The 27,936-nt window shown below is 44.2% G+C and overlaps 2 protein-coding genes across 2 annotated transcripts in view; one reads left to right on the top strand and one right to left on the bottom strand.

Moving 5' to 3' along the window:
• The window catches only part of LOC137335626 (SH3 domain-binding protein 5-like), a 68,191-nt gene that overhangs the window by 24,309 nt on the left and 15,946 nt on the right, over window positions 1–27,936 (bottom strand). The window contains exons 3-4 of the mRNA XM_068000929.1: window positions 24,046–24,108; window positions 4,555–4,683 (exon numbers count right to left, since the gene is read on the bottom strand). Of these exons, the coding sequence (XP_067857030.1) occupies window positions 4,555–4,683; window positions 24,046–24,108 (192 nt within the window). The remainder of the gene's footprint in view (window positions 1–4,554; window positions 4,684–24,045; window positions 24,109–27,936) is intronic.
• LOC137333028 (uncharacterized) lies at window positions 9,961–18,820 on the top strand. Its single transcript, XM_067997112.1, has 2 exons — window positions 9,961–10,148; window positions 16,304–18,820. Exon 2 carries the CDS (start codon window positions 16,364–16,366, stop codon window positions 18,188–18,190), a length of 1,827 nt encoding a protein of 608 aa, XP_067853213.1. The 5' UTR covers window positions 9,961–10,148; window positions 16,304–16,363; the 3' UTR covers window positions 18,191–18,820.

Below are 27,936 nucleotides of genomic sequence, written 5' to 3'. Positions count from 1 at the left end.
CCTGCCGTGTGCCCTTGCTTCCCCTCTCCCCCCCGCGCCCCCTCTCTCCCCGCCGCGCCCCCTCTCTCCCCCCCGCGCGCCCGCACCCCCCTCTCCCCCCCGCGTGCCCTCTCACCCTCCCCACGCCCTCTCCGTGCCCCCTCGCCTCTCCCCCCCGCATGCCCTCTCTCCCCCCCACTCGCCCCCTCGCGCTCTCTCGCCCCCCCTCCCCCCCCGCGCTTCCTCTCACCCCCCTCTCCACCCCTGCGCGCCCTCTCTCCCTCTCGCTCTCCCTCGCGCGCCCTCCCTCGCGCGTCCTCTCTCTCGCGCACTGTGTCTCTCACCATCGACCTCTCTCTCGTGCCCTCTCTCTCGCCTTTGCTTTCCCTCGTGCATCCTCTCTCTCGCCGTCTGTCCCCCCCGCTCACCCTCTCGCGCCCCCGCGCGCCCTCTCTCCCCCCTCACGCCCTCTCGCCGTCTCCTCCCCACCGAGCGCCCTCACTCTCCCCCCCATACGCCCTCACTCTCCCCCCCGCACCCCCTCGCACTCAATCTCTCTCCCCCCTCGCACCCTCATCTCTCTCTCATTCCTCGCACCCTCATCTCTCTCTCACTCTTTCCCCCCCTCACTCTCTCTCTCGCTCTCTTCCCCCACCCCGCACTCTCTCTCTCTCCCTTCCCCCTGCACACTCTCTCTCGCTCTCTTCCTTACCCCCCCGTCCCCTCTCTCTCACTCTCTCTCTCCCTTCCCCCCGCACTCTCTCTCTCGCTCTCTTCCCCACCCCCGCACTCTCTCTCTCGTTCTCATCCCCCACCACGCCCTCTCTCTCTCTCCCTTCCCCCCACACTCTTTCTCTCTCTCTCTCTGTCTCTCTCTCGCTCTCATCCCCACCCCCGCACTCTCTGTCTCTCGCTCTCTTCCTTACCCCCCCGTCCCCTCTCTCTCTCTCTCTCTCTCTCTCCCCACCCCCCACACCACACTTTCTCTCTGACATTCTCAGCTGGCTGCAGCTATTAGTCTCAGACCATTAGCTCTACACTGGATTCCAGCCTCGGATGATTTGGTTCATGCCTGGCTGCAATCCAGACTCTCCCAGCCAGCAGAGACTCGGCACATGCAATTACGACTACAGTGTCAGCCATGGCTCAGCGATTTTAACTCCCTGACCTTGTCTACATGCTGCCGTTCAGCTGCCCGCCTGAAACAGGCAGGAAGAGGCAGCTGGCTGGCAGGTGGGCAGGCGGGAGAAAAAAATTCAGGCGGTAGGAGGCACCAAAGGGAGGCAAGGCGGTAAATCATGGGGAGGGGGTTTCTAGAGGGTATCGCGGAGGGAGGCTTGGCAGGAGAGGCTGTACCTTCCTTCTGGTGCTCTTGCCACCTGCTCAGGAGAGCGGTTAAAATTGCAGACAGGTGGGACAGCAGGTAGGGTCGATTTTAACTGCCCACCTACCCGCTGGGCGGGTAGCCTTAAATGTGCCCCTTCAGGGGTCAATTTTAAACAGTTCCCTCCAGGCAGGAACTGGGCAGCAGTGGGTCGTCTGCCAGTTTTACACTCTCCTTCCCAGTGACTTCAATAGAAGAGGAAACCGGGATGGGTGTAAATGGGGCCCATTAATATTATTTCACAAACGGTTTTTAAATTTCTTTACAAAATCAAAGCACAAGAACATAGCTTGTTTACTAATCAGGAATGCAAATAGCCACATCTGGATTCCCAAGTATCCACATGTGGCTAGTGTCTAATGTATGTGCGACTCTGAGCTAACAGCAGTCAATGTGTTTGGGGGGAGGAGTGAGGTTTCCTTCAAGCTCTCTGCCTATCAAAACTGTAAATGGGTTCACCATGTAAACCTCACACAGGGAATCCTCCCCCCCGTGATTTAAAATTAACCGACGGCACTTTCTATCTCTGTAATCTTCATTCTAAAAACAAAACCAAAAGCAGCACAGAATTTCCCTCAGAATGATTTTCACCCGTGCGCACTGTGAAAGAACTGGCCCAGGAAATGGTGCAAGAGCAACCCAGACTCCGTCACACTCCAGTATCATCTGCCGACACCCCTACTGGAAAGGGCACAAGCACCCGAATACAGAGACTGCCTCGTCAGGCTGGAGCGATTTACACCCGTTAGGCCGCAAGTGGGCCTGGTTTCCCTGGTGCCGGCTGCCTCGGGGCAAACCAATCTTACAGCAGGGGCTTCAAACAGGCATTAGGCCCCTTATTTGAATCGGCAAAGGGCCCATCCCCTGTTTCAGGCGTGGGCACCGCACGCCAATTTTTAGGCCTTTACCAATGTGGTGGGTGGCGCACATCCGGCTCGTAATGAGCGGACACTTTCTGCCCGTCGTACTGGAGGCTCAGGAGGCCGTTCAGCGCCCGAAAAACGGCCGAATTCCTAGCCCCACATTTGTTAAATTCACTGTTCTGTACAACCCTCAGTACTGCATTATATAAACCCATACACTTTGAAATGGAATCACCAGATACAATGACTCAGCAAATACCACCCTTTCACTGCACAAATCATCAAAGGAGCGGAGAATCTGTTCTATTATCACTAATCTTAATTTAGGATTCAAAGTGTTAGAATTAGGTCCTTCTTGGGCAGCTTACGTTCTCACATCATCTGGCGCTGAAACTACTACTGATCGTCAATTGTGGCATCAACTGTTCACAAGTGCTAAATATGATATTTATTCCCAAGAAAAATTAATATACGTTAGAAAACTAATCCCCCAAAAATTGTTATAGCCAATCTCTGCTCTACAATTAAGCCTTCAGATTATTTTTAAATTCACGTGCTGAAGGAATTTACAAAATGCTCATTGTCAGCACAGTCGGAATATCAAAGATCACAATCGTACATCCCTGCCGGATTTCAAATGAAAATGCTAAAAAAAGTGCTCCACAGGGAGACACAGAATGAGACATTAAATTAGGTCACAGCTCCCACATTCCAAAATAACTCATCCATTTCTCAAATTATAAAAAGAAATAATGGGAAAATGGGTCACTATTTTAGTCACTGATTCTGAAAAAAGAACTACCAAACTATGTGGCTAATTGAAACGGGATTCTGTGTTCGAGTTTTAGCTGAAAAGCATTTTACACCTCTTACATTAAGAAAAAGAGTGACTTAATACCAAACAACGCTTTTTTTGGATCCAATTCCATTTTGCCATTTATTTGTGAAAGAAGTTGCAATTCAATTGAATTCTGTAGATCAGAACAGTGTAGGGTATATTTTACAGTAATCATCAATTAAAACATATATATTTATACAAAATACTAGCTGATCTGCCGTGATATTGCAAACAGGGATCAAGGCCGACTATAAAAGAAAGACTTGCATTTATATCACGCCTTACACGATCTCAGGATGTCTCCAAGCTCTTCACGACCAATGAAACGGGCGGGGACCTTATTAAAATACATAAATTGGAGTCTTACGTCATCTGTAAGACCCCGACACAACTGAACATTGAGCGTCTGAACCAATGGCCCTTAAAGAGAATGCTGCAGGGAACTCCGAAACACCCAACAATAACCCGCGGCACTGATTTTTGTGGGGCCAGGAGGAGCCTGAGCGCTGGGAGCTCGCCGATCAAATTAAAGTGAGGCCTGACCATGAAAATGGTTCAGGATTTCAGCTGGTGCCACTGAGCGGGGTTTGGCCGGGGGGGGGGGGGGGTGGCAGAGCGGAGGCTGAAGCCCCGCCCACTACCCACCCTGATTTGCACCATGATGTTAATTAAACCTGCAAACTAAAAATCTTAAGATGTTTAAGGTTGCAAGAAACCATTGACACAAATGGCACTGGCATGAACGTATTCAGTAGGCAATTCAAATTCCAAGCAGACTTCAACTTTTATGAGAAAGAAAGAAAGAAAGAAAGAGAGGGAGGGAAAGAGAGGGAGGGAAGGAAAGAAAGAAAGAAAGAAAGAAAGAAAGAAAGAAAGAAAGAAAGAAAGGGAGGGAAAGAAAGAAAGAAAGAAAGAAAGGGAGGGAAAGAAAGAAAGAAAGAAAGAAAGAAAGAAAGAAAGAAAGAAAGAAAGGCTTGCATTTATTTAGTGCATTTCACGATCTCAGGACATCCCAAAGCACTTCACAGCCAATAACATCCTTCACGAACTTGGACGTGCACCAACTGAATTCCCAGCAAACATTGGTGAGCCCAAGTTACCTATCACCACCTCTTACTAAAATAATGGGATGTTCTCCTTGGGTTACCTCAACATGTACATTGATGGATCTGCGCCCAAAGGACCAGGCTCAATAAATCCTCTGATCAGAGTCAGACCCAACTCGTTGCTTCATCATCTTCCAGTACAGGTTGCGAGGTTTCTCAGCCTGGTCCTAACACAAAAATGCCCCGATGTAGAAAGCCAAAAAGTCTTCCGTAGAAACGGCAGTAAGTGGCCAATTTATTAAACAGTCTGAAGTGTGATGTTACATCACTCAAAGTAAGTTCCTTGCTACGACATGGTGCATTTATTGTTCCTTTTTATTGTCCAACAAATTGTCTGAAAGAAACAGCCTTATTGGTTGAGACACAGAATACAAAGTCCTTTACCTGTCGTGTGACTCGTCTGGCTTCCCAATAAGGTTTGGAATCATCCACAGCTTTCCCCAACTTCTTACCAACTTCGTCGAGCTTAACAGTGGCTTCGACTAAAACGGTTCGAAACTTCTGCCGAGCCTCCTGCAAGACAACAGCGGAACTGGTCAGGACGCCCAAAACAAAACACGCAACAGCAAACTGTTTCTATATTTACAAGTTTCAGTCTGCAGTAAACAATGAAAACTAATATAAGACAGTGCTAATCACTATTTCAATTTGTATCAGGAGCACAGTCCCCCACTGTTTATAGCGAGCGTGTTGGTGTTAACGTGATTTGCCCACTTTACGCAGTGCCCAGTAAAACCAAATCGGTAAGTCACCAACATATTTTTTAAAATCAGGAGATCTCCATTTTGGAACTGCCTCTCCTACCAGTCGCATCTAGAATCTCATCAAAGGTAACCAGGTGTGAACAGCTGACTGAAGCTGTTTGAAACCCGACTTTGCCTGAAATCAGCAGAGCTTATAAATGGGTAAGTACAGGGTAAGTACTTATTGAACTGCCCCAAATAGCTGGCCCGCTTAATACATTATAAGCGGTGCCTTCGTAATTGGCTCCTATGGAGATGGCAAATAGTTAACGCCATTTGCCCGATATAGGGGGCTGCCCAAGATAAGTGAGGACAGTGTAAGTGGTGGGAACTGCAATTCATCCCGACATCTCTCGACAAATTAGAACTACGGTAGGTGCAGGAATTGTCCCGTTGTGTAACACTACAGAGCATATCCACCTCTTATAATGGACTAGAGATACTAAGCTGCAGACGGTATTAGCAAAAGTCAACCATCAAAATCCAAGCCAATCCGTGTTGCTGTTCCCATTAGGGTTGTCAGAGTAAGGAATTCCCTGCCACAAATCTTTGGAGAGTCAATAAATTCCTTTAAAAAAATTAAATAGCTGCTTGAAAAAGGAAAATGAAGATAGAAGGAATGGTACAAAATAAGAGAATGAGACCGAATGAAAAGAAAGAGCTGGCAACGCGATAGCGCCTCTCACAACCTCAAGATGTCCCAAAGTGCTTTACAGCCAATGAAGTACTTTTGAAGTGTAGTCACTGTTGTAATGTAGAAATCGCAGCAGCCAATTTGAGCACAGCAAGATCCCACAAACAGCAGTGAAATAATGGCAAGATAATCTGTTTTTAGTGATGTTGGTTGAGATAAATGTTGGCCAGGACACCAGGGAAACTCCACTGCTCCTCTTCCAATAGTGCCATGGGATCTTTTACATCCACCTGAGAGGGCAGACGGGGCCTTGGTTTAACGTCTCATCTGAAAGATGGCACCTCCGACAGTACAGCACTCCCTCAGTATTACACTGGAGTGTCAGCCTGGATTATGTCTCTGGAGTGGGATTTGAACCCACAACCTTCTGACTCAGAGGCAAGAGTGCTACCAATGAGCCACGGCTGACACCTAAGAGCAGAGAAATAGAGAACAGAAAGAGCGAAGGAAACAGAAGTGAGAGAGCCCCGACAACATCCTGGCTGTAGTACTGAAGTCTTGTGCTCCAGAACTAGCTGCGCCTCGAGCCAAGCTGTTCCAGTACAGCTACAACACTGGCATCTACCCGACAATGTGGAAAGTTGCCCAGGAATGTCCTGTCCACAAAAAGCAGGACAAATCCAATCCGGCCAATTACCGCCCCATCAGTCTACTCTCAATCATCAGCAAAGTGATGGAAGGTGTCGTCGACAGTGCTATCAAGCAGCACTTATTCACCAATAACCTGCTCACCGATGCTCAGTTTGGGTTCCGCCAGGACCACTCGGCTCCGGACCTCATTACAGCCTTGGTTCAAACATGGACAAAAGAGCTGAATTCCAGAGGTGAGGTGAGAGTGACTGCCCTTGACATCAAGGCAGCATTTGACCGAGTGTGGCACCAAGGAGCCCTAGTAAAATTGAAGTCAATGGGAATCAGGGGGAAAACTCTCCAGTGGCTGGAATCATACCTAGCACAAAGGAGGCCAATCATCTCAGCCCCAGGACATTGCTGCAGGAGTTCCTCAAGGCAGTGTTCTAGGCCCAACCATCTTCAGCTGCTTCATCAATGACCTTCCCTCCATCATAAGGTCAGAAATGTGGGTGTTCGCTGACGATTGCACAGTGTTCAGTTCAGTTCCATTCGCAACCCCATGAAGCAGTCCGTGCCTGCATGCAGCAAGATCTGGACAACATCCAGGCTTGGGCTCATAAGTGGCAAGTAACATTCGCGCCAGACAAGTGCCAGGCAATGACCATCTCCAACAAGAGAGAGTCTAACCACCTCCCCTTGACATTCAACGGTATTACCATCACCGAATCCCCCACCATCAACATCCTGGGGGTCACCACTGACCGGAAACTTAACTGGATCAGCCACATAAATACTGTGGCTACAAGAGCAGGTCAGAGGCTGGGTACTCTGCAGCGAGTGACTCATCTCCTGACTCCCCAAAGTCTTTCCACCATCTACAAGGCACAAGTCAGGAGTGTGATGGAATACTCTCCACTTGCCTGGATGAGTGCAGTTACAACAACACTCAAGAAGCTCGACACCATCCAGGACAAAGCAGCCCACTTGATTGGCACCCCATCCACCACCCTAAACATTCACTCCCTTCACCACCGGTGCACCGTGGCTGCAGTGTGTACCATCCACAGGATGCACTGCAGTAACTTGCCAAGGCTTCTTCGACAGCACCTCCCAAACCCGTGACCTCTACCACCTAGAAGGACAAATGCGATTTCATTTCGAGGTTTTCATTTTCACATCGTTCACCTGACGAAGGAGGAAGCCTCCGAAAGCTTGTGAATTTAAAATAAAATTGCTGGACTATAACTTGGTGTTGTAAAATTGTTTACAATAGAAGGACAAAAGCAGCAGGCACATGGCAACAACACCACCTGCACGTTCCCCTCCAAGTCACACACCATCCCTCTGGGTGAAAAAGTTCTTTCTCAAATCCCCACTGGAAGCCTGTGGCCAGTGGGGTACCACAGGGATCGGTGCTGGGTCCCTTGCTGTTTGTGGTCTACATTAACGACTTGGATATGAATGTAAAAGGTATGATCAGTAAGTTCGCTGATGATACAAAAATTGGTAGGGTGGTAAATAGCGAGGAGGATAGCCTCAGTCTGCAGGACGATATGGATGGGTTGGTCAGATGGGCGGAACAGTGGCAAATGGAATTTAACCCGGAAAAGTGCGAGGTGATGCACTTTGGAGGGACTAACAAGGCAAGGGAATACACAATGAATGGGAGGACCCTAGGCAAGACAGAGGGTCAGAGGGATCTTGGTGTGCAAGTTCACAGATCCCCGAAGGCGGCGGAACAGGTAGATAAGGTGGTAAAGAAGGCATATGGGATACTTGCCTTTATTAGCCGAGGCATAGAATATAAGAGCAAGGAGGTTATGATGGAGCTGTATAAAACACTGGTTAGGCCACAGCTGGAGTACTGTGTGCAGTTCTGGTCGCCACACTACAGGAAGGATGTGATCGCTTTGGAGAGGGTGCAGAGGAGATTCACCAGGATGTTACCAGGGCTGGAGCGCTTCAGCTATGATGAGAGACTGGGAAGATTGGGTTTGTTTTCCTTGGAGCAGAGGAGGCTGAGGGGGAACATGATTGAGGTGTACAAAATTATGAGGGGCACAGATAGGATGGATACTAAGGAGCTTTTTCCCTTCGTTGAGGGTTCTATAACAAGGGGGCATAGATTCAAGGTAAAAGGCGGGAGGTTTAGAGGGGATTTGAGAAAGAACTTTTTCTCTCAGAGGGTGGTTGGAGTCTGGAACTCACTGCCTGAAAGGGTTGTGGAGGCAGGAACCCTCACAACATTCAAGAAGCATTTGGATGAGCACTTGAAATGCCATAGCATACAAGGCTACGGACCAAATGCTGGAATATGGGATTAGATTAGACAGGGCTTGATGGCCGGCGCGGACACGATGGACCGAAGGGCCTCTATCCGTGCTGTATAACTCTATGACTCTATGACCATCCCGACTTGGAAATATATTGCCGTTCCTTCATCGTCGCTGGGTCAAAATCCTGGAACTCCCTTCCTAACAGCACTGTGGGAGAACCTTCACCACACGGACTGCAGCGGTTCAAGGCGGCGGCTCACCACCACCTTCTCAAAGGCAATTAGGGATGGGCAATAAATGCTGGCCTTGCCAGCGACGCCCACATCCCATAAACGAATAAAAAAAAGAAACAATCAGAACCGCAGAGAGAAAGCCTGCAATACAGAAACAAGTAACAGTGACACTTCCATTGACTTCCTGTGGGCAACCACTAATATTTCTGTGACTGTCTAATTTCAAAATTTCCATGAAAATTCAGTCATTTTGGTTGCTTTGTGTGAATAGTGAAGTAACTGTTCAATTGAGAACTGCCCTGTGAAAAGTACAATGGTGTCCATTGATACATTACTGCATTCACAGCAATTTCCAAAGCACGCAGCTGTGCAGTAATTTATCAATGAACACCATTATAGTCCCACGTTTAACTCCCAGAGGTCTCCACTGCAGAGTGGGGCCAGCTGATTGACCAGTCATTCAATTATAGGAAGAAGATAAACAACCAAAGCGTAAACAATGCCTCAATAAAATATGTTTCCTCAGAACAAAACTGATTCGAATGATTGAATCATAAGAGTTTTGTTTAGACTAACACACAAAGTTTGGGTCTACTCAAAAATCAACTGGGCCCTGATTTGCAATCTCGCCACTGGTTACCAAGACAAATTCCATTTTATTACAAGATACTTACTGGTGTTTTAAGGGTTACATTCTGCCAGTTTATAATTAGGGGCACAAAGCCTGAATCAATCAAAGTTCATTATCACTACAGGGTATTATGGGATTTGCAGCACTGCTTCATCAATGGTACTCTACGATGGGGCCAATATTTCCATGAAAACCACAAATCACCACCATTGAATTTCAGTGATCAAGCGGTCAATCAATGGACCAGGCTCCCTAGGAAGATGGTGGCAGCAGAAAGTGTTGATTCATTCAAATGCAAATTAGATAGATTACTTTCAGAAAATAACATTCTGGATACAGTATATGAGTAATTTGAGACATGGCATATGGTAAGTGTAACATGCTTGGGGGGAACAGGTGACTTTGGACCAAAGCTCTCCACAACTGGGGGTTTCCTCGCCTCATGTCTGGGTCTGTTGTAGATTAATTGATGGAGAATGATTGCTATGATTAGTCAACAACTCCATTATCGTTGTATCATGTGACTACCAGAGTGATAGAAGGTGAACTAGATGGACCTTGGTCTTTTTTGGTCTAGCGATTCCTACGTTCCTAATACAATTCACCAGAATTGTAAGCGTCAGTCCCATCACAGGGGTTAGATTCATTGTGTCACTAGTTCAGCCACTTGCTGTAATCTAATGGACATCTGCTTAAAAAAAAAGAGAATTTAAATTCGGATCTGGAATGGCCTTAGAACGTGTAATCAAGCTCAACTCTGTGAATCCATCCGTGTGGATTCTGCTTGCTGAGTCTGATTACATCACCTGATCACAGTCTAACCGCGAGGTAAGTGAGACGGGATTTACTGTAAGTCCAAGGCATGAAATCACGCAAATATGCAGATGCGGGAAATAACAAGCCAATAGAAGCTATAACTATTCAAGTAAATCCAAATACCAGAGGCCTAACCTCCAATAGTCTAATGATAAAATTGTATTGCACTGCTCTTGCAGTGATTATTGAACAGACAGTCTAAGACACCAGCACCTTCAACTTTTTTTTTATTCGTTCATGTGATGTGGGCGTCGCTGGCGAGGCCAGCATTTATTGCCCATCCCTAATTGCCCTTGAGAAGGTGGTGGTGAGCTGCCTTCTTGAACCGCTGCAGTCCGTGTGGTGACGGTTCTCCCACAGTGCTGATAGGAAGGGAGTTCCAGGATTTTGATCCAGCGACGATGAAGGAACGGCGATATATTTTCAAGTCAGGATGGTGTGTGACTTGGAGGGGAACGTGCAGGTGGTGTTGTTCCCATGTGCCTGCTGCTCATCCTTCTAGGTGGTAGAGGTCGCGGGTTTGGGAGGTGCTGTCGAAGAAGCCTTGGCGAGTTGCTGCAGTGCATCCTCAAAACTCCCAAAAGCAAGCGTAAAATTCCACCATACAACACCAGAAACATTTACTGGAACTACCGTGCATGTGCTGGTTTAAACTGATTGACTTCGTTACTTTTGCACTTGATTTACTCACTGGGTTTAGCATCGAATGGCCCCTCCCATAAGCAGAGCCCGTATCCCTATATCTGCCCAGTATCGAGGTAAATGTACAACATCAACAGCTTGCATTTACACAGTGCCTTTAACATAGTAAAACGTCCCAAAGCTTCGCAGGAGCATAATCAGACAAAATTTGATACCAAGCCACATAAGGAGGTGTTAGGACAGGTGACCAAAAGCTCGCTCAAAGAGGAAGGTTTTAAGGAGGGTCTTAATGGAGGAGAGAGAGGTAGCGAGGCGGAGAGGTTTAGGGAGGGAATTCAAGAGCTTAGGGCCCTGGCAGCTAAAGGCACGGCCGCCAATGGTGAAGTGCTGAAAATCGGGGATGCACAAAAGGCCAGAATTGGAGGAGCGCAGAGATCTCGGACGGTTGTAGGGCTGGAGGAGGTTACAGAGAGAGGGAGGGGCGAGGCCAAGGTGGAATTTGAAAACAAGGATGATAATTTTAAAATCGAGGCATTGCCAGACCGCGAGCCAATGTCAGTCAGCGAACACAGGGGGATGGGTGAACGGGACTTGGCGCGAGTTAGAATACAGGCAGCAGAGTTTTGGATAAGGTCAAGTTTACGGAGGGTGCAAGGTGGGAGGCCGGCCAGGAGAGCATTAGAATAGTCAGGTCCAGAGGTAATAAACCCAGGCGTCAAACAAAGAACCCTTCCCTACTGTACTTCAGTTTACTGGAATATATCACATGCTGCCTCGAGCCCCTCTGTCTTCAGGTAGGTGGATGTTTACATACATACCAGCAAACTGATGCTCAGACCAACATGAATTTATTTAACATTGAACAGGTAAATGAGCAGCAATCAGCACAAACTGGATATTAACAGTAATTACAAACTTACCATTCTCCTTGAAATATCAAAACAACAAAGGCGCTTTTCCTGCGTGACCTCTCAACATAACACTGAATATCTGACACAGTCGCTCTCTTACGCAGCACAATAATACCGTGGAGCCAGATTTAGCTCAGTCTCCCAGCAGGCTTCAGACTACCGGGGTGGGGAGGAGGGGGTGGGGGCTGAGGCCCCGTGTCCAGATATTTTGAGGATAAAGAATGCCCTTATTTGCACTGTGAAGGAGACCGCAATGCCTAATTTGGATTTCCCACGAATTTGCTAAACTATCTCAGTCGATTTAGACAGTTGCAAATGTGCCTCGCTGGAGGTGGGAGTCTCACTTCGCTTCACTTTGACACAGCACGGAATGTAGATCCAGTGTAGTGTCACTCCCGGTTCACAAACACTCAGGGGGTTTACTGGACTCGCTCTACCTGTATCGTAAAATACGCTGAAAAACTGCTCAAAACTGCAACGGACTATCAAAAAGAAAACTGGCAAACCGTAAATGATAGTTAAAGATATCAAAGAGAATTTAAACCAGCTTTTTTTGAGGAATGCATCCAATATTAGTAACGGAATTGCAAACTTAAATTTGTGTTAATTTCATAACCTCGAATTAAAAAGTGCTGGAAAGTGCAGTCCATATTATTACAGATTCGGAGGTCTTGAGTAGCAGATTTTTTTTTACATTGACCACAAACTTCCTTCAAAACTCAACAGTTAATAAAGTACTCAATGTATTTGTACATATTTACTTTGTTAACCATTTTCTCTACTCATTTACACTTTGCCGTACCTGGCTGCTCATTATCACGTGCAGCAAGGACGTTTGGACTGGTTTTTAGAAAAGCTCGCAGTAGAAATGTCATTTCACTAGGTTTTTGTTAGGCCAACCGTTTATCTTCAGACACTACCCCAAATGTCCAGAGAATGTTTTTACAGATATTACGAAAATACAATATCATTTCGGAACAGGAATAGGCCATTCAGCCCCTCGAGCCTGCTCTGCCATTCAATCAGATCATAACTGAGCTATACCTCAACTCCATCTACCCACCTTAGCTCTGTAACCCTTGATACCCTTAACTAACAAAAAAATCTCAGCATGAAAGCTCCAATACACCCCCATCATCCGCAGCCTTTTGCGGGGAGAGAATTCCTGATTTCCACTCTCCTTTGTGTGAAAAACTACTTCCTAATTTCCCTCCCAAATGGCCTAGCTCTAATTTTAAGATGAGATCCCCTTGTTCCAGATTCCCCCATCAGAGAAAATAGTTTCTCCATATCTATCCTATCGAATCATTTTAATATTTTAAACACCTCGATCAAATCACCCCTTAATCTTCTATACTCAAGGGAATCCAAGCCCAGTCTATGCAACCTGTCCTCATAACACTTAGCCCCGGTATCATTCTGGTAAATCTGTGCTGCACCCCCTCCAAGGCCAATATATCCTTCCTGACATTAATACATAAGGCGACACTAGTATGGACATAGTACAATGAACTGTTTCTGCTCTGAGCAACGTCCTTCCGTTTGACGAAACAAAAAAGTGCCCATTGAACTGGAAGGATTTCAATAATGAGAAAGTCAATTTTCCTCATCAAAAACATAGTACAGAATTTAGTGAACAGGGGCCTAACTCTTTCCAAGGGAAATTCTAGGGCGGAATATAACATAGATCATTCAGTAAAGAAACCGTAGGTTAACTGTATATGGTCTTTACAAACCAATATATTGATACTTCAAAAAGAAAATCATCTAAAGATGCTCCTGCCCCCAATGATCAGAGATGAATGTTTCAATCAGCCAAGCTGAGCCTCCACAGCTGTTGGAAGGAAAAAGGCGTTAACTTTCAGGATGTAACCCAAAGATAAGCACGCAATTTAGTAAGACTGGAGAAAAACGGGGCCGAGGTGATGAATGGCCTATAAACTGCTGGTCAGGCGATATAAAAGATTCTCAGGGAAGTAGGGAAAATCATAGGAGAAAACAAGAAGATTGTGCAAATAGCTAAGATGGTGAATAGACTGAGGGGAGGCCCACACAAAGAAAAAGGCGAAAGGCTTGCTCACGTATTAAATGGTGTCACAAACAGCAGTGAGATAAATGATCAGATAATCTGTTTTAGTGAAGTTGATTGAGGGATAAATGTTGGCCAGAATTATGGGGAGAACTCTCCTGCTCTCTTATACCTCCATCTGAGAGAGCAGATGGGTGCTTGATTTAACATCTCATTTGAAAGACGGCACCTCTGACAGTGCAGCACTCCCTCAGTACTGCACGAGACTGTCAGCCTAGATTATGTGCTCAAGGCCTGGAGTGGGAATTGAACCCACGAATGAGGCCCTGGAATTCTAAGTCCAGTTAGTTTGTTTATTTCATTTTTAATGACATATAATGTACAGCACAGAAACAGGCTTTTCGGCACAACAGGTCCATGCCTGTGTTTATCCTCCACTCGAGCCTCCTCCCTCCCTAATTCATCTAACCCCAGGATATCCTTTTATTCCTTTCTCCCTCATACGTTTATCTAGCTTCCCCTTAAATGCACTTATGCTAATCACTACTAACAACTCTCTGGGTAAAGAAGTTTCTCCTGAATTCCATATAGGATTTATTAGTGACTATCTTATATTTATGGCCCCTAGTTCTGATCTCCCCCACAAGTGGAAACATCTTCTCCACGTCTACCCTATCAAACCCTTTCAGAATCTTAAAGGCCTCAGTCTTCTTCTTTCTAGAGAAAAGAACCGCAGCTTGCTCAATCTTTCCTGATAGAACTGAAAGGTTATACCTGGCATCATTCTGGTAAATCTTTCTTGCACTGTCTCCAGTGCCTCTACATCCTTTTTATAATATGGAGACCAGAACTGTTCACACTACTCCAAGTGTGGTCTAACCAAGGTTCTATACAAGTTTAACATAACTTTTCTGGGTTTCAATTCTATCCCTCAAGAAATGATCCCTAGTGGTTGGTTTGCTTTTTTAATGGCTTAGGGGTGATTTTAAACCCCAAGAATGGGTAGTTTGGGGGCGGGTGGGAGTTGAAAATAGTTTTTTTGGGTTGCAACCGCAAAGTTTTCAGACTTTGCATTCCCAGAGGGAAGCCTGTACTTTTACGCGGCGACCTTAAACCCGGAAATAAAGCTGGGTTGCGGTCATGACCCAAAAAACAACTATTTTCAATTGCCACCTGCCCCCATTCCACCCGTTCTTGGGGTTTAAAATCACCCCCTTATTATCCAAGCAGTATGTGGTCCCCTTATCCTTCCTACCAAAATGCATTACCTCACATTTTTTTTTATTCGTTCATGGGATGTGAGCGTCGCTGGCGAGGCCGGCATTTATTGCCCATCCCTAATTGCCCTCGAGAAGGTCGTGGTGAGCTGCCTTCTTGAACCGCTGCAGTCCGTGTGGTGAAGGTTCTACATTATCTATACTGAAATTCATTTGCCAATTACACACCCATTCTGCAAGTTTATTAATGTTGTCCTGTAGTTTGTCGCAGTCCTCCTCAGAATTAACTATACCCCCCAATTTGGTGTCATCCGCAAATTTTGAAATTATATTTCCGATTCTCGAGTCCAAATTGTTTATGTAAATGGTGAACAGCGGTGGTCCCAGCACTGATCCTTGTGGAACATCACTTCCCACCTTTTGCCAGACTGAGTAACTACCTTTAACCCCTACTCTCTGTTTCCTGTTTTATAGCCAGCTTGCTATCCATTCTGCTACTTGTCCCCTGACTCCACATGCTCTGACCTTAGTCATGAGTCGACTATGTGGTACCTCATCGAAGGCCTTTTGAAATTCCAAATATGTTACATCTACTACATTACCCTTGTCTACCCTTTCTATTACTTCCTCAAAGAATTCAATAAGGTTGGTCAAGCATGACCTTCCCTTTTGAAATCCATCCTGACTATTCTTTATTATATTTTCGGTTTCTAGATATTTTTCCATTACATCTTTGAGTAAGGATTTCATTATCTTTCCTACCACTGACGTTATGCTAATTGGTCTATAGTTCCCTGGACTGGTTCTACCTCCATTTTTAAATATTGGAATCACATTAGCTATCCACCTGTCCTCTGGCGCTATTCCCGTTTCTAATGATTTTTTATATATATGTAACAGTGCCTCTGCAAGCTCGAATTGTTTTTTTTAAAACTTCTTTCCTAACCTCTTCACATTCCCTTTTGTCATCCTCTCCTTTGTTGTCTAAGTCCTCAGCATATGTCTTTTTATTTAGTTTAAATTTTGCCCTTATTTCTTTATTCGTCCATGGTGTGTCATTACTGGCATTCTTGCTTTTTAGTGGGATGTATCTCTCCTGGACTCTATTGATCACCATTTTAAACGTTTCCCACTGCTGTTCTATTTCTTTGTTTATCAGTAAATTTTTCCAGTTTATTTTCCCTAGTTCCATTCTCATCCCCTGAAAATCAGCTTTTTCCCAATTTATTACTTTGGCCTTTGTTTTACTTATGTCCTTCTCAATCTTTATCGTAAACCTTATTTTGTTGTAATCACTCTTGCCTAGATGTTCCCCTATGCTTACTTTTCCTTTCTGTTCTGGTTCATTTCCCGTGATCCGCGGTACAGCAACCGAAGAAGAAAAAGTCAAACTGGACTCCTCCGGAGGGTCGCTGCCCTCAGCTTGACATGTATGCTCAAGCTGTCAGGAGATGCATCAATGCCAGATTCATCAGCCGCACTCAGAAGACAGTCCAGAATGTCACCCGAGCACAACGCAACGCCATCGACGCTCTCAAGACCAACCGCAACATCGTCATCAAACCAGCGGACAAAGGAGGAGCCATCGTCATACAGAACAGAACGGACTATTGCAAAGAAGCATACCGACAACCGGACAACCAGGAACACTACAGACGGTTACCCGCAGATCCGATCAAAGAACACACCCACCAGCTCAACAAACTGATCAAGACCTTCGATCCAGACCTTCAAAGCATCCTACACGCTCTCATCCCACATACTCCCCGCGTGGGAGACTTCTACTGCCTCCCAAAGATACACAAGGCCAACACACCCGGACGTCCTATCGTATCAGGCAACGGAACCCTGTGTGAGAACCTCTCTGGATACGTCGAGGGTATCTTGAAACCCATCGTACAGGGAACCCCCAGCTTCTGTCGCGACACTACAGACTTCCTACAAAAACTCAGCACCCACAGACCAGTTGAACCAGGAACACGTCTCACCACGATGGACGTCTCGGCACTCTACACCAGTATCCCCCACGATGACAGCATCGTTGCAACAGCCTCAGTACTCAACACCAACAACAGACAATCTCCAGACGCCATCCTACAGCTCATCCGCTTCTTCCTGGATCACAATGTCTTCACCTTCGACAACAAGTTCTTTACCCAAACACACGGAACAGCCATGGGGACCAAATTCGCACCCCAATACACCAACATTTTCATGCACAAGTTCGAGCAAGACTTCTTCACTGCACAGGATCTCCAACCAACGCTATACACCAGATACATCGACGACATTTTCTTCCTATGGACCCACGGCGAAGAATCACTGAAGAGACTACACAATAACATCAACAAGTTCCATCCCACCATCAAACTCACCATGGACTACTCCTCAGAATCGGTTTCTTTCTTGGACACACGAATCTCCATCAAAGACGGGCACCTCAGCACCTCACTCTATCGCAAGCCCACGGACAACCTCACGATGCTCCACTTTTCCAGCTTCCACCCTAACCACGTCAAAAAGGCCATCCCCTATGGACAGGCCCTACGAATACACAGGATCTACTCAGACGAGGAGGAACGCGATGGACACCTACAGACGCTGAAAGACGCCCTCGTAAGAACGGGATATGACGCTCGACTCATCGATCGACAGTTCCGACGGGCCACAGCGAAAAATCGCATAGACCTCCTCAGAAGACAAACACGGGACGCAACCAACAGAGTACTCTTCGTCGTCCAGTACTTCCCCGGAGCGGAGAAACTGCGCCATGTTCTCCGCAGCCTTCAACATGTCATCGATGACGACGAACACCTCACTAAGGCCATCCCCACGCCTCCACTACTCGCCTTTAAACAGCCACCCAACCTCAAACAGACCATCGTTCGCAGCAAATTACCCAGCTTTCAGGAGAACAGCGTCCAGGACACCACACAACCCTGCCACGGTAACTTCTGCAAGACATGCCAGATCATCGACACAGATACCACCATCACACGAGAGGACACCACCCACCAGGTACATGGTTCATCCTCCTGTGACTCGGCCAACGTTGTCTACCTCATACGTTGCAGGAAAGGATGCCCCAGAGCATGGTACATTGGCGAGACCATGCAGACACTGCGACAACGAATGAACGGACGCCGCACAACAATCGCCAGACAGGAGGGTTCCCTCCCAGTCGGGGAACACTTCAGCAGTCAAAGACATTCAGCCACCGATCTTCGGGTAAGCGTTCTCCAAGGCGGCCTTTGAGACACAAGACAACGCAAAATCGTCGAGCAGAAATTGATAGCCAAGTTCCACACCCATGAGGACGGCCTCAACCGGGATCTTGGGTTCATGTCGCGCTACATGTAACCCCACCAGGGGAAAAAAAAGTTATCTGTTTTTAATACAACTGGTCATTCTCTCTCTTTCTCTTCCTTTCGGATGTTTCTCTCTCTCTCTCTCCCTCTCTTTCTTTGGTTCTGGCCGTTTGTATATTCAGTTGTCTGGGGTATCTAAGGTTTCTCTGTCTGAACACTATTCAATTAATTTGATGGCCTTGATAACAGGCAGTTGGAAAGATTATCTGTAATCACCAGGCATTGTTCTATGACTACATATGCAGTAATTTTCAATGAGTCTCGACACTCACCTGACGAAGGAGAAAGCCTCCGAAAGCTTGTGATTTTCAAATAAAACAGTTGGACTATAACCTGGTGTTGTAAGATTCCTTACATTATTAGATCCAGCAGTGCTTCCTCTCTTGTTGAGTTTTTTACATACTGGGTAGGAAAGGAGTCCTGCACACATTGTAAAAACTCCATTCACTGTATCCCTTTACCTACCTCTTCTTGCCAGTTTATTTGGGGATAGTTAAAATCTCCCATGATTATTATTCTATGTCCTTTACACATTTCACATATTTGCTTACATATTTCTTCCTACACCTCCTTCCTACTATTAGATGGTCTGTCGTTACCCCTATCAACGTGATCAATTCCTTCTTATCTTTTATTTCAATCCATATGGATTCTGTTTCTATCCTTCTATTAGTTATGTCCCTTTTCTCTACTGCCATTATGTTATCTCTAATTAGTACAGCTACTCCATCCACCTTCTTCCTTCCCTGTCCTTTCTGATTATATTATAACCTGCAATATTTAGTTGCCAGTCCTGTTCTTTATGTAGCCATGATTCAGTAATTCCTACTACATCTGGTTCCACGCTATGGATTATTGCCTCCAGTTCCCCCGTTGTATTTTGGACGCTGTGTATATTACTGTACAGACAGTTTAATTCATCTTTAATAGCTGTTCCTTTTACTTTATTTTTAACAGTCCTTTTATAATTCTGTTTTATAATTGTATTTATTCCTTGACCGTTTATATTATCTTTATTGCTTACTCTGGTTTGACCTTTATACTCATTTCCTGTTTCTTTTATCTTCAAACTTTTATTATTGTTACCAGATCCCTCCCCTCCCATCTTGCTAGTTCACCACCCTAATTATCCTTTCCGTTAGGACTCTGGTCCTATTCCTAGCGGTACAGCTCCTTCCTGTCCCAGTACTAGTGCCAGTGTCCCATGAATCTTGTTTTAGACCACTCCTAAGGTTCTTGTAGATACCTAGACTGAAGGTGATATATATGAACATACCAAATTGATGGACAGGAAAAGACCAGCTGGTCCATCAAGCCTGCCCCACACCATAATGGCTGGTATATCATAGCTGAACACTTCTTCCCAACCTCCCCTGTAGCCATATAATCTCCTGGGAGAGGCAAAAAAAGAGAAAAACTCAGGGCCAACAAGGGAAAAAATACACTGGAAAATTCCTCTCCGACTCCCTCAGGCAATTGAAACCAGTCATGGCGATCAAATGGACCAGGTATTATCTATAAATTCCACTTATCTTCTATCTGATGCAATATCTGCCCTAGTCAGGAACCGGTCCAACTCCCTCTTGAAGGCATGCAGAGAGTCAGAACCCACCACACCTGCCAGCAGAGTATTCCTGGGGCTCAGAATTCTTTGGGAAAAGAACCACCCAACATCCAGTCTATTCCTACTCTTACATAGCTTAAACTCGTGTCCCCTGGTCCTCCCCAATCTGCTAAACTGGAATAATCTATCAATAGGGAAGCTATCCAGCCCTTTAATTATTTTATAGACCTCTATCAGGTCACCTCTAAGTTTATGCTGCTCTAAAGTAAATAGACCAAGGTCCTTGAGCCTATTGGAGTAGGAATTGGCTTAGCTAGGAATTGTTCTTGTAGCTCTCCTCTAGGCCATTTCCATGACCATTATATCACCCACCATGTCGGGCACAGTACTCTAGATGTGGTCTGACCAGTGACCTGTATAGTGTCAAAATGGTGTCCTTTGATTTATACTGAATGGTTCTATTAATACAACCAAATACCTTGTTAGCTTTAGTTACAGTTTCTCTACATTGGTCATGAACCTTTAGTGATCTGTGCACAATAACACGAAGATCTTTTTGTTGCTCAACCTCTTTCAGTATTGTTCCCTGAAAATGAAATGTGTATTCTGTGTTGGCCCCACCAACATGCATGACACTACATTTAGGCAAATTAAATGCCAATGTGTGGCCCACTCCCCCAGCACATCTAAATCTTTTTGGATTTGATTGCACTCCTCTACCGTCTTAACCCTTGCACAGATTTTGGTGTCATCTGCAAACTTACTTACCACACTCCCAACACCACTGTCCAGGTCATTAATAAAATCTGTGAAGAGTAGTGGCCTAGGACCAATCCCTGGGGGACACCACTATTAACATGTCTCCAAGCTGAACCACATCCATCAACTACAACCTTTTGGCTGCGGGATTGGAGCCAATTCCTAATTCAGCTTTTCAAATTTCTACTGATGCCACAAGATTCTATCTTGTGAAGTAACCTAATGTGAGGTACCTTATCAATGCTTTCTGAAAGTCCAGGTAGACACTGTCTACCAGATTACCCTCATCCACTACTCTAGTGACTTCCTCAAAAAAATTCTATCAAATTTGTTAGGCACGACCTATTTTTTCGGAAGCCATGTTGTGAATTTCTAATGGCCCCTTCCCTTTCCCAGTGATCATAAAGGGTATCTCTTACAATCCCTTCTAGCATCTTCCCAATAATGGATGCCAGGCTGATAGGCCTGTAGTTTCCTGGCTCTGATTTGTCCCCTTTTTTGAAAATAGGAACTAAATGAGCTAGCTTCCAGTCTAAGGGCACTATCCCTGACTCTATTAAACTATTAAAGCTATAGGTAAGGGGCTCACAGAGCACCGGTCCTATCTTTTTAATTGCCCTTGGATGAATATTTTCTGGACCTGGAGCCCTATTAATTTTGAGCTTTCCTAACCTATCCAAGATGACAGTACTATCCATTTTAATATTAATAATGCTATTCAATACTAAGCACCCCTCATCTGGAACATAAGCACTGTCTACAGGAGTATAGTCATTTAGCAGATATGCCATAACCTGAGAATCAGTTTGAATCTGTCCTTCAGTATCCTTTAGTGGCTCTATAAAAGTCTTTAATGGTCTTCTGACTTCTGACACAGCTTTTGCTATTACTGCCACAATTATGCACCATCTTCTTTTCCAGAGATCCCTTGGCTAATCTTATGGGTGTTCTTGTCTTCCTTAATTGCATGCGATACTTTTCCCTGTTCTCCTGCGAGTTAAATGCCTTAAGTGTGTAGAATGCCTTCTGTTTTGATCGAATTTGCCTCTGTACATTCTTCGTCAACCATAATGGTTTTATTTTACCATGTGCCCTTCTTTTAACCATTGGGACATACATGGCTTCAATCTGTTTGTAAATGGTTTTAAATAGAACCCATTTGTCCTCAGTACTTGATTGCCTATCTAGTATGGTTGCCCAGTCAACTTTTGCCAAATCTTCAGCCATTTTTGTAAAATTAGCCCTCTTAAAATTTGGGACCAGCATTACATTGGCTGCAGCCTTGGATTGGTCATTAAGATTAAACATAATTATATTATGGATCAGAGCTGGCCAGGTGTTCCCCTCACATGGAGGTTTAGGGGAACACCTAGGGTCACTGCTAAAAAAACAGATCTAGAACTTGTTTATCCCTGGTTGCCTCACCAACATGCTGTGTAAGGAAACAAGATGTGATGTGGTCTACAGTAATCCTGATTCCCATCAGTATTGCAGATTTTGGTTTGATGGTTGTTTTGATTGCCTATCATCAGTCTGTGCAGAACTTTTAGAAAGCATTTTGTTAAATGCATTAAACTTGTAACCATCTGTGTCTTCTAAAGCAATGTGTTTCCTCAATAACTTTTTTATAATTAAGCTTCAAAGTGTCTTGGCCTAATTAGACGCTCAGTTCCCATGAAACTGTCTCACATAAAGGGCTACCCAAAATAATTCTTCCAAATTGAGAGCAGTTTGTCTTTGATTCCCTTCAATTACAAAGATACAAGGAGTCAGCTGTGGCTCAGTGGTAGCGTTCTTGCTTTTGAGTCAGAAGGTTGTGGGTTCAAGTCCCACTCCAGAGGCTTGAGCACAAAATCTAGGCTGACATTCCTAGTGCAGCACAGTCTGGGGTAAATTCTTTTGGATGAGACGTTAAACCGAGGTGGACATAAAAGTCCCGTGGCATTATTCGAAGGAGAGCAGAGGGGTTCTCCCTGGACTTCCCAAAAGAGCTCCAACTTGATAAAGAAGTTTTCTAATTTCCTTCAGTTACAGAGCTAAAACAATATCAAAGTTTCTCCCATTTGGTGACAGTCGCCCGCAGGGTCAGGTAACTAAAAGTCTGGTCCCAGTCAACACTCGTGTGGCTGGTCACTCTGATCCTAAGCAAATACTGGTTGATCTCCAGTGGCATTGCTCATGATAAGTCTGAGTATGTGCCACTTGATAATGATAATGTCGGATCACATAATGCGCAGTGTATTATTGTATAATTAGAAAGGGACGTTTTTACATTGATAGCCCTTTAATAATAGGAGCAACGGGACCACTTTGAAGAAAGTGGCGTGCTAAGGCACAGCAATGTTTAACTTGTCCTGTGTCTTTAAGGACACAAACTGTAACTACAGCACTGTAGAAACCTAATCCTCTACCTGCTCCGTTACTCCGTGGTGATGCACACTTAACAGGCACATTCTGAGATCAATTAGAGCCTAATTATTGTTGCTGAAGAACGTTTATGTCTAGATTGGCAGCTGCTCGTAAGTCCCAGGCTTCTCTCCTTGGAGACAGGCCAGGTTATCAAGATCAGAAGAAACTAGGAAGAAATAACTGGCTTTTTTTTAAGTACTTTTTTTTAAAAAAAAGATTTAGTTGTGATTTCTTGTTTTTTGAATTTGACCCAGTCTAGGTTCCAGTGTGTCATGCATTTTGATTGTATGACACTTTTAAGAGTGAAGGACATGCTAGACTAAGGTCTCTTAATATATGTATATGCGTTGTATAATTGTATTCACTTATACATCCTTTAAAATAATTGATTTCAGTAATATTAAAAGGAAATCTAAAGCAGATTCCTTTTAAAAAGTTATTTTGTGACTTATTTTAGAACCAACATGAAGACAGACGAGAATCATTTTTCACACAGCTTCAAATCAATGGCGTGGTTACAATTCTGGGCAACCTGGTGAACAGATTTAATCATCGCAGTGTAAAATTAAACCAAAAAGGTATTTTAACACCTTAAGATAGCAGGGAAACAAAAGAACATTTTATACTAAAGCATGATTTTTATGTTTTGGGGATTGAGGTTTTAGAATTTGCCTGTCCAGAGTGATGAATCCTGTGAAAGCTGGTCTGGTTGTCTGGGTAACCAATATCATACAAGTAAAAGGCACACCCTTAAAAGGAAAGCCATCACATTATAAAAGTAAATTGAAGGTTAGGATGTTCAAGAGAGAAAAACATACACAATTGCAGTTTTATAAGGGATTCCATTGGATGAACTTTGGTCCATTAAGTCTACAAAAATAGCAACATTCAAGGGTGATGTTGGCCACATGTTACAAATATATATATAAAGCACACTCAGCGCAAACCGGTCCCAATACACAGAACAGAACCTTAACTACAACGTAGAAATATTTTCGTATCAACTTTACCTCTAGTTCGGTTTCCTGACGATTAATAGCATCTGTCGACTGGTTCAGCTTCTCAAGTTCCCCCTAGAACACAATTAGGGAATTGGATCAAGACTTGAAACAAAGTCAAGGAAACAAAATCTTAACTGGGCACATTTTCAAAACTCCTTCCTAAAAGCCCCAAACACATTGTTGAGATTTCTCCCTCCTTAATATCTAACGCAAAAAGTGCAAACTCGATGGAAATACTTGCCTTTGAGGCTGTTAAATCTATCAATATAAAACAAACATCATCCTTATCCTGTTGGATTTAAATATCTTAAGATGTACAGACCTAATGCAAACATATGTTTCTGCGAGTGCTGTGCATTCTGTGTTGTACCATGATTCAATTGTGTACATTTTATACTACTCAATGTACAACATTTTGAATTAAACTTGCTACTCTCTCTTGGATAATTTGCAAAAATCTGTAGACTTGTATTACACAAGACAAAGTTTGACACTAATCAACTGGCAATAATGATGTCATTTTATTGGAACATTGGAAAGCATGAATGAAAAAAAGTTACTGGGCCTGAAACCGGTCCTTGCCAGTGGCGCGAAATGGGCTCACAGTAAATCGGCAGCCATTTTACACCGCACCCCATTTTATTTTTCACACATCAAGACCTTGGCTGGAACTTCCAACTTCGGTGGGAGTAAAACAGGCAGTAGGAGATACACTATTGCCTGTTTTACACCCTACTCCCCCCCCGAAGCTGAATGTTCCGCCCCTTGGGGGGTCATTTTAACTTTTGTCGATAGTGTAAAGCGGGATGATTTCAGACGGACCACCGGTTTTACACCTCTCCCCTTCTTCCTCTCTGTTGACTTCGATGAATAGAAAAATCGGGAGAGGTGGCAATGGGCACCTGTGCACAGCCACTCTTTGAACCTTAAGGATATTTTACCAGGGACCATTGTTACTCAGTAAGTCATAGGAGAAGTAGAGTTCGATTGGTCACTGTACAAACTGTAACACTGAAACAAAGTTATCAGAAGTTATTATAGGAACTGAGCTACAAACATTTCATTTCCTTAATCTCATTTGAAAATTAAAATTCCTTCACCCAACCAGTTGTTTTTGTCAAGATTCATCCGTGCTGAGTTTTACTCTGTGGGTAGTTTTTACATTATACAATATACTGCCACTGAAACTATGACCGTCTTAAATTCAACAATGTAGTCCTGTTCAACTAAGATGACTCTTAGTTGTTTTGTTTGCACTAAAAATTGAATTAACCAATAATTTGAATTAGGCAATGTAAATAACACAACAAAGTGGGAATCCAGTGCTAACAAAATGGGATTATTGGATAACTTGAATTGGGTGACTTTGAATTAAGAGGAGCATTGTTTTGGAATGCTGCGCTTATAAATTCAGATGCTTTAAAAAGAACTGACTATAATATGAAGCAAAATGCAGAGAATGATGGAATCCAGAATCCTGCTCCATTTCTGTCCTACAAAAAGCAAACCAGAAGGGACAATGTCAAAAGTTGGCAATGAAAGATCTCCTTTTAATTTGGAAAAACTCTATATAAGTAGGATCCGTAACTGCAACGAAGAAAAGCATATTATCGCACATGGAATACTATTACCAGAACTACCACGTTCCAAATCTCACAGCAAACATTTCCATTAAACTGCCAGACAGATGTTTAAGAGGACTTGTTTCCCACTGACAGCCTGGTGTACAGCTTAGAAGCAATAAAAAGAAAGACCTTCCATAAAAAGAAAGAACTTGCATTTATGTAGCAGTTTTCACAACCTTAGGACAACCCAAAGCGCTTTACAGCAAATGAAGGGTTAGGGATAAGGGATATGGGCCAAAGGCAGGTATATGGAGTTAGATCACAGATCAGCCATGATCTTATCAAATGGCGGAGCAGGCACAAGGGGCTGAATGGCCTACTCCTGTTCCTATGTTCCTATGAAGTATTTTTGAAGTGCAGTCACTGTTGTAATGTGGGAAACGTGGCAGCCAATTTGCACACAGCAAGATCCCACAAACATGCAACGTGATAACGATCAGATAATCTGTTTAAGTGATGTTCGTTGAGGGATAAATAATGGCCAGGATACCGGGAGAACTCCCCTGCTTTTTCCTCCCCCAAATAGTGCCACGGCATCTTTTACTTCCACCTGAGGGGGCAGACAGGGCCTCGGTTTAACGTCTCATCCGAAAGATGGCACCTCCGACAGTATAGGACTGGAGTGTAGGCCTAGATTATGGGCTCAAGTCTCTGGAGTGGGACTTGAACCCACAACCTTTTGATACTGGTATTAATCCTCCTGGCACAGATGACATGATTCACTCCCATTTATGGTGCTGGTTTTGCAGTCTATGTCACGTCTTTCTTTTTGTAATCCACCGCTCTCCAACTCACATCTTCTACTAACCAGCAGCAGCTGTGACCTCAGAGAGAGGAACTAACTCAAGAGCTACTGAGCCTGTGAGGGAGTTGAACAAGCACCAGTGAAGATAGATTACCAACTCACTACCAAACTTATGCCAAATTGTGACCGTTCTGCGCTGTGAATCTGAGCCCATAGGGAATTGGGTTGGGACTGGCAAAGCTGTTTCTTGTTGGGCCCTTACAGTCAGCACAAAGGAGACTTTCATCCTATCACTCTGGGCTGGATTCGAACTCAGTCCCAAAGACGTTACACGATTATGCCAACTAATCCGCTGCTTCGAAATTTCAAATTCAGTATCATTCTATTTCTGCCAAAGTTACAAACCAAATCATAGAGGACTGGAAGTTTCAAACTTGTTAAAAACAAGAAGGAACCAGCAGGTTTGATCAGCTGGTCACCGCAACCATCTGCTGAGGGTTAACATTTAAACAGCGGTCTGTTAAAGTTTGTACGTGTTGTGATTTACACATGCAACCTGCCCCGTTTACAATAACTGTCACATTACAGAACTGTTCCTCATCCTACGCATTAGGGTAGAGTGCAAAGCTATAAATGTATCTGCAACATTACAGAAATGAGGTAATAAATAGAAGACAGACTTCAGCTGGTTTCTTTTAGGATTAATTCTTATGGTTTTGTCAGTACAACTAGACATTTCAAATTGGTGAGACTGAAAGAAAAAGCACGAATTCTTGAATTTTGACATTTATTAGATGTCAAATGAGTACATGGTCATATGATCATGGCTGGTTCATTTGGTACAGTGGGTAACCAAAGGAACAAGAAGCAAACAGAATGAGGTCTGCACGTCCATGTGATCGGCTTTCTGGAAGGATGTCTAACCCCTCCACCATAAGCAATATAGTTAGAGTCGTCCTATTTAATTGTACAACCTGCTTACCTCAAAATCTTTGCATTTTAATAAAGATCCTAGCCTGGTTAATTAAATAAGCTGATATAAGTACATTCTGAGCATTAAAGATTGATTCCAACCTGCATAATTCATCAAGATTTCTAGTTAGGGTTCCCTGACCAATCAAAATCCCAACCATTCAATCCGTGTGACAAAAATTCCTCAATTGTGGGTATAAAGGGGTCAGTGAATAATTAAACAACTTAATTTTCTTTCAGAATTGTGCATCACTTTCTCTTAGAGATAGCAAATCAAACGCAGAACACTACAAAGTTAATACAAAAAGACTGAAACACAAGATCGATCCCTAATGCCCTCCAAGGAACACTGTGCAATGATGTGAAATGTTCTAATTCCACAAAACAGGGGAGGGTTTGTGCTTTTACTTGGATATACTGTACAGTATAGCATGTGAACAAAAATGGGATATGGGAGCACACCATCCATGGAAGGACTTTGCATTAAGACTACAACCTACCCTACACTCACCGTGTAGTAATCTATTAATGACACTTTGTACGTGAGATACCCAGATA

The sequence above is a fragment of the Heptranchias perlo genome, chromosome 2, assembly GCF_035084215.1.
Source record: "Heptranchias perlo isolate sHepPer1 chromosome 2, sHepPer1.hap1, whole genome shotgun sequence".
NCBI classification, from domain to species: Eukaryota; Metazoa; Chordata; class Chondrichthyes; order Hexanchiformes; family Hexanchidae; genus Heptranchias; species Heptranchias perlo.
This window is presented reverse-complemented; position numbering and strand designations above follow the sequence as displayed.